The sequence below is a fragment of the Hippocampus comes genome, unplaced genomic scaffold (assembly GCF_001891065.2).
Source record: "Hippocampus comes isolate QL1 unplaced genomic scaffold, H_comes_QL1_v1.1 scaffold124, whole genome shotgun sequence".
In the NCBI taxonomy this organism is placed as follows: domain Eukaryota; kingdom Metazoa; phylum Chordata; class Actinopteri; order Syngnathiformes; family Syngnathidae; genus Hippocampus; species Hippocampus comes.
Genome location: NW_017805075.1, coordinates 1036197 through 1043015, shown reverse-complemented (window position 1 = coordinate 1043015; position 6819 = coordinate 1036197). Strand labels below are relative to the sequence as shown.

At 41.3% G+C, this 6819-nt stretch overlaps 1 protein-coding gene across 3 annotated transcripts in view; it reads left to right on the top strand.

The window, feature by feature from the left end:
* nol4la (nucleolar protein 4-like a) overlaps positions 1 to 1590 on the top strand; it is a 53274-nt gene extending 51684 nt beyond the window's left edge. For all 3 annotated transcript variants that reach the window (XM_019865220.1, XM_019865217.1, XM_019865218.1), the window contains exon 11: positions 552 to 1590. In XM_019865220.1, coding sequence (XP_019720779.1) covers positions 552 to 769 — 218 coding nt within the window. In that variant the 3' untranslated portion in view covers positions 770 to 1590. The remainder of the gene's footprint in view (positions 1 to 551) is intronic.
* The last annotated feature ends 5229 nt before the right edge of the window (positions 1591 to 6819 follow it).

Here is a 6819-nt window from a genome sequence, read left to right as displayed (position 1 = left end):
AGCCCCGAGCTTGATTTTCTGCAACCAGACGGTCCCATCTCGGGGTAATAGGAGACAATGACACCTCAAGTGTGTGTTTTATGTCCAGTCTACTTCGTAATTTTGTTTGTTGTTCGCCGTTGCTGCAGAAAACCCCCGCCTCACACAGGTAGCATGTCGGAAATAGCAACAGTGCTACTGTGGCGATCTCAGAATATTCAGCCATAACTTTCATCCAGTTGTCTCGAACGTACTTTTAAGGCCGCCGTCATTTGCGATCTCCAGCAGTTTTTTTACTCATTTTGCAAGCTCTGGCGTTTTGTTTTTAGCGTAATCGGTCACGTGACGGAGAAGCGTGGCTTGACGTGTGTCAAGCGTGACACAGACGGATGTAACGGAGAATCCGGTAATTTTTCAAAATAAAACATCTTTCGTCTTCTGAAATAAATAAAACGGAATTAAGACAAGTTCTTTCTGTGCGGCCCGGTACCAAATGCCCTGCGGACCGGTACCGGTCCGTGGACCGGTGGTTGGGGACCCCTGCTCTAATGAGATGACACTTGCGTCCGCAGGTCCAACAGATCTGAGCATGAAGTCGGTGGCTCCAAACTCCTCTTCCTCCAGCTCCAATAGTCACGGGCAGGGGGGCGGCGGCGGGGGGGCTTCGGCTCAGCTCAGCCCTCCGGAAGTGACGGCGGTCAGGCAGCTCATCGCCGGCTACCGGGAGTCAGCCGCCTTCCTGCTCCGCTCGGCCGACGAACTGGAGAACCTGATTCTGCAGCAGAACTGAGCACCGGCCGGAACTCGGCCTGTATGTCCGTCCGTCCGTCCATCTCCGCGTGTAAATATGTCACCCTGACATGCAAGTCTTGACGCTGTTGGACAGAGGCACAAGCAAAGGGAAGTGGTACTGCCAAGCACAGCAGGTCCTGTAAGGTACCTTGACACATCCCACACGACTCCTTATGCATTCGCTTCCCTTTGATCTCAGTGCTCTGTCTTCTGTCGGCTCACTGCTAAGTTTCTCTCACCACCTCAACCCCATTTGTCTCAGGAAGTGATGATGTGTGGAGAAAACGAATCCAATCGTCCATCTAGTGCCGTTTTTCCCAACCTTTAATGAGCCGAAGCTCAAGAAAAATCTCTCAGAAAACCACCAGACTGAACGAACTCGTCACAGAAAGTGTTTCAAATGATGACGATCTCGTCTCAATTTACTGACAAATGTACTCAATCTGTGTGGGGGGGAAAAATGAGACCAAGATAAATCATTTCGAAACTTGTTCTTCCATGAATGTGACATAACCTTTACAACTCGGTCGGGATGTTTTTAACATCTTTGTGAAAAGCTAAGTGAAGGGAACAACTGTGACGATGAGGTTGCACAAGTGTGCACACCCTCTTTATAACTGGGCATGTGGCTGCGTTCAAAATCAACCACTCACATGTAAACTCATTTTAAAAAGGTCAGCACACAACTGCCACCTCTTATAGTGCCTCTGATTAACCCCAAATAAAGTTCAAATGCTCTAGTAGGCTTTTTATAGCATTTTTTTTTCCTGCCTGAATGTTTTGTGATCAAACTGGCTGCTTTTTTGAACTGTTCACAAGTATATATATATATATATATATATATTTATATATAATTTTATGGAGCAGTTTTGCAGTTTTTGCTCATGAATGACTTCATTTGAGCAGCACATTTCTAAATTTAAGGAGCAATTAATTTTTTTTTTTTTTTTTTTTGCATTTTAATCCCAGGGATTTGACACACTGTTTTATTAAACAGTAAAATTATGATAATAGAATAAGTGGACAGTTGTTTTTCTTTTTTTATAGAATCAACTGTTTTTAGTTCTTAAGCTGCAACAAATTATATTTTCTTGTCTAGAAACTCTTCGGTTACATTTGAATCAAGCACATTTCTGAGGTGGGGCAAACCTGAGCAAACAGACCGCCAAATCAATCAGTTAGCGGAGAGCGGATGTGACGTAAAAAAAAAAAAAAACAAAAAAAAAAAAACAAAACTTCATTTCATCGAAATGTTTTCAGTGTCGTCAGCTGCTGGAGTTTTAATGTGTTTCCGGTTACTTTTACTGCTGAAATGATGTTCACAAACTATCAGCTCTCCCACGTGCCCTTTTGAATGAGGATGGACTTCCGTTGCCCAAGAATGACGTTGGTCACGTAGTATACGTCACAGCAAATAAACAACTTTGTTTGCACGGTTCGTTTTGAATCGCGGCCGAAAGAAAAGTGGGTTCGGCTTGCCAGTCTAGCTAGTCTCTAAAAATGTCAAGAAAACCCTACTAGAACACCTGAAAATGAATTTTGCACTCACTGAGGGTATTTGAAATGGTGGCAGGTGTATGCTGACTCGAATTTAAGATGAGTTTGAATGTTGCTAAAAAAAATTTAAAAAAATTCCAACTTAATCATACCATTTATAGATCACATTAATGGTGGAAAAAGTTACGAAATTATTTCCCTTGATCTCATCTTCTTGTATATCACAAAAGCCTGGCATATCAGAGGGGCGAAGACTTTTAAAATCCACTGCAATTGTTCTGCCTATCACTATTTGTGGCTGGCATTGATAGATAAACAAAAATACAATCTTGTTGGTAAATAAATTATAATTTTTAGACCAATGAAGCGAAATGGCATAATTCCCACGGCCCAGCGGGTGATCTTTAATGGTTGGGAATCGCTGATCGTAATGAGCTGAGGACGAGTTCAATTAGTTCTCTCAGCCTGCATGTGCAGGTTACTACAGGGCGTCTCTATGTCATTGCGCTAAAATAACTCAAATAGTCTGTACGAGATTCTGAAAGATTCTACTGGGTGATCTTCAATTGTAGATGGAATAATAGCAGTGTGTTTTTAAAAAATAATCATCAATGAAGAAGGCCATGTAATAACTTTTACTTGTACTAATGTAATGGGAGCGATGCACATTCTATTCTAAATCCAAGTGGAGAAAGATTCATGAAATGAGGTGTACCGTGACAAAAAAGTGAAGATGGAGTAATATTAGGCTGTCCTGGCTCTGCATTTTCTGTCTGAACTCAAACATTGTCTGTATCAAATGAAAAAGCACATTTTGGGGGAAGAACAGTATAATCCTGTTTTGTTCGAGAGTACAAGGTTTGTTTCCAGAATAACAGGTGTGAAATTACGAGAAAAAAAAATATCCTGAAAGAAAAGTGTCCTAAACATCAAAACACATTCTCAGAACATGAAAACTTTTCTCTAAAATATATGAATCTGTTATCGCAACAACATGTTTTAAAAACTCCTATGCTCTGTAAGGGTACACTTTTTGGGAGTGTTACATTGAGGGGGTCCTTGGTAAAAATTCTCCTAAATATTTAATGACTCACTGTAAAGAAAAAAAAAATACACTTTTCATTTCATACATAAAAAATTCAGCAATTCTCAAACTTTTTACTCAAAGTACCATCTCAAAAAAATATACTTCCACACCCCCCTACACACACCAAAAAAATAGAAGCAGAGGTTTTAGTCCTTAAAAAAATATTGGGCTTAAGTTAATGTCAACTGAAAATAAAAACTGTACTGCATTTTTCCTGATTGCAAGTAAGCTATTAGCAAATTTCAAATTTTACTTTGAAAAAGAATGATCAAGAATTTTTTTTTTTTTTGGGTGTTATGGCCCACAATAGTAGTTGAAAAATCATCAATTTATGTTTGTGCATTTTACGTACCGGCAATTTGAAATAGTGTCCTATTTTTTAAATTAAAACCATGACAATTAAAAAAAGGTTTAATCGGATTCATGTATTAGTCGTAAAAATCATCAATGGATTAATAAATTATCAAAATAATCAGGAGTTGCAGGCCTAGGATTTACTCATTTGATACATTTTATTGAGAGCGTTCAACCACACTGCTGTTATTCTGCACCCAGGTGTACTGCGGACAGATTCCGTGTCAGCATGTTTCATCCAACAATTCCACTTTGTGGATGTCCATCAACAGACAAACCGCTGCTAAATTGCCTGCCACTGTTGCTGTTTGTGATGCGCTCATTCCACACGTGGGTAAATATTCCCACAGGAGAAGTCGGCTTCCTTTTCGGATGGTTTTCAACAGTTGTTCAAAGCTGTCCGCTCAAGATATTACCTCGTTGTCTTTTGTCTGAGACAAAGACTCATTTTGTGAAAATGCCGGCCTTGACATGGCGAGGAAATGAGATGATAGGAGGTCACAAACACCTGTCAGGGAAGAAAGAGATTATTCAATATATTGTTGAGCGCGATTGGAAAAAGGTGCAATATTGATGATAATCACTGAGGGTGTACTATTCATGTCGCAGGCGAAAAGGGGGAGAAATCCGCCACAATCCCAAAAGATGCCGTAATCCCATGCAGCATTGTAGCCAATTTCAATGTTGTGATGACTGATGTTGGTCATGAACCTCATCACTTTTCAAAACAAACATGACTTGCACACGTTTTTGTTTTCTTCTCCTTGTCGTCGTCGTGTTGTTGTGGAGGAATTGTTGTGTGTGTTTTGTCACACGTTGAATTGAGGTGACCCCGAACATGCATGCAAGGGGAGCGCGTGGCTCGCTCACGCCGATGGAGTGTGTGTGTGTGTGTGTGTGTGTGTGTGTGTGTGTGTGTGTGTGTGTGTGTGTGTGTGTGAGGTCAGAGGGCACACACGCAGAAAACAAAGTCTCACACTTTTGATGGTGAGTCACTCAGCACAAACACGGTTGTCAAATGTACCTTTTGTGTCTTTCTTTTTCCTGTTCAGATTTTTTATTTGTGTGTGTGTGGGGGGGGGGCATAAATGTCGTCATGGACCATTTGTGGAAAAGTGAAGTGTCCCACTTTGTACATGAATCTGTCAAGAGGTAATTCTGTCACTCAGCACATTCCAAACAAGGACAAGTGACACTCCAAGCAGCCGACTCGGCCGGCTCGCACCTTACAAGAAAAAAAAGAAAAATAATAGAGAGAAATATATGATTTTATTGACCACATTATGAGACATTCTATCAGCGCGTGTCCATTTGTCCGTGCATGCGTCCGTCACACAGTCAGTGCGCCGCGTGCTGTTTGCATTTCAACTGTCAGCTTGATGAACTATTGCAAGTTTGGAAGCACTTTATAGCTCAGGATTAAGGAAACGTAACGCGGTGATCCGCTCGTCAGCGGCTCTTTACCTCCAAGTCGTCCTCACAAGCAGTTTTGCAGCTCCACAGCGGGCCTGTAGGAGGTGCCGTATAGGCCAAAATTGACAGGCACCTCTCACATAACCAAAACAACTCTCACACAAAAAAGACACAAAAATACCTCTCATACATTCTGTCGCCGGCTCCAGACAGAGGGAGGGACTTTGAGAATTTGACATTTCAGATAATTTTTTGGTTACACAATGGAGCTTTCCATCACGTGCACAGTTTTGGAACTCATAAAGAAAAAAAGGCCTCACTTGGGAAAAAAAAGATGGAGGGTTAGTATGTGAACTTTTTACATTTGGTGCATGTGAGAGGTTATTCATTTTTTTTCCTTTGCATGAATATAAAAAAGTTGTGTGTATGTGAGAGGCTTTTGGGTGAGTCTGTGAGGCTTTTTGGGTGTTTAAGAGGTTTGTGCATTTGTGTGAGAGGTTTTCTGTTGAGGCTGAGTTTTCGGGTGAGTGTGAGAGTTTTTTGTGTATGTGCAAAAAATGTCACTTTTCATGATGTGACATCTATGTTGTGAGGTAGGAGAGGCTTTTGGTACAGTTCAGTTTTTTGTACATGAGAGGGTTTTTCGGGTGTGTTTGAGGATTTAGAATGTAGATAACTGAGTTTTTTTTTATGCGTGTGACAGTTTTTGGGAAGATTGTGCTTTTTTTTTAATCTGAAAAGTACAGTAGATCTTTGTAGTTCCAGAATGTTGGATTTGTGTGTGTGTGCGTGTGTGTGTGTGCGTGTGTGTGTGTGTGTGTGAGAGAGAGAGTTTTTTTGTGAATTTGAGTTCTTTGGACATGAGTGAGCGTGTGAGATTTTTTTTGTTGAATATGAACTTGTTCCTTTGTGTGTGAGTCATTTGATGATAGATTTTTTTGCTGTTATTGTTTTTGTTTTTTGCAATGTGAGAGGTAAATGTAATTTTGGCCCTATACATCTCCTCTGCAGGCAACCTCGCACATGTCCAGCGTCCATCGTCTCAAGCAATCGTGACGTGTGCGTCCTCGTCTCCTTTACTTGTTTGTTTGTTGTTTGTTTGTTAACTGTTGCCGCGGCGGTCACGCTCAGCGACCCTCTCAGCTGACCGTTTGCTTGCTGATGTGTAAATGGCGCAACACCGCAGTTTGTGTGATCAGCCACCATGATTTTATTTGTTGGTCTTGAAATGATGCCGACACCCAATTTTTATTGCGTGGACAACGTAATAAACTGTCGGAGTTGCTGCAACTGCCCAGGTAGCTCGTGGATTGCTCAAGTGATCACGTTCTCTACGTGTACTGTATAGCTGTACAAAGAGTGATAGAAGCTGTTTTGAACTGTTCTTTTTTTCTGTGGGTACAGCACTGTTTTAAAATGAAGACAAAAAAAAAATCTAAAGTGTTTAAGAAGCCCTTGCCTGTTTGAACTTATCATTTGGTGGTGGTCTGTAATGCTATTGTTATTTCTTTGGTTTGAACGCTTGCTCCTGCCGCACACATAAGACTGTAGCTGTGTGCACGGGCTGGAGGCGGCGTCCTGTATCCCCATGTGAAGCTTTTGTACCCCCTCCCCACCCTCCGGTTTTGGACTCAGTGAAAGTGTGATGTTTACATGTACAGTTTTTCACAATGTGTTTCTTTTGCATTTTCTTCAGG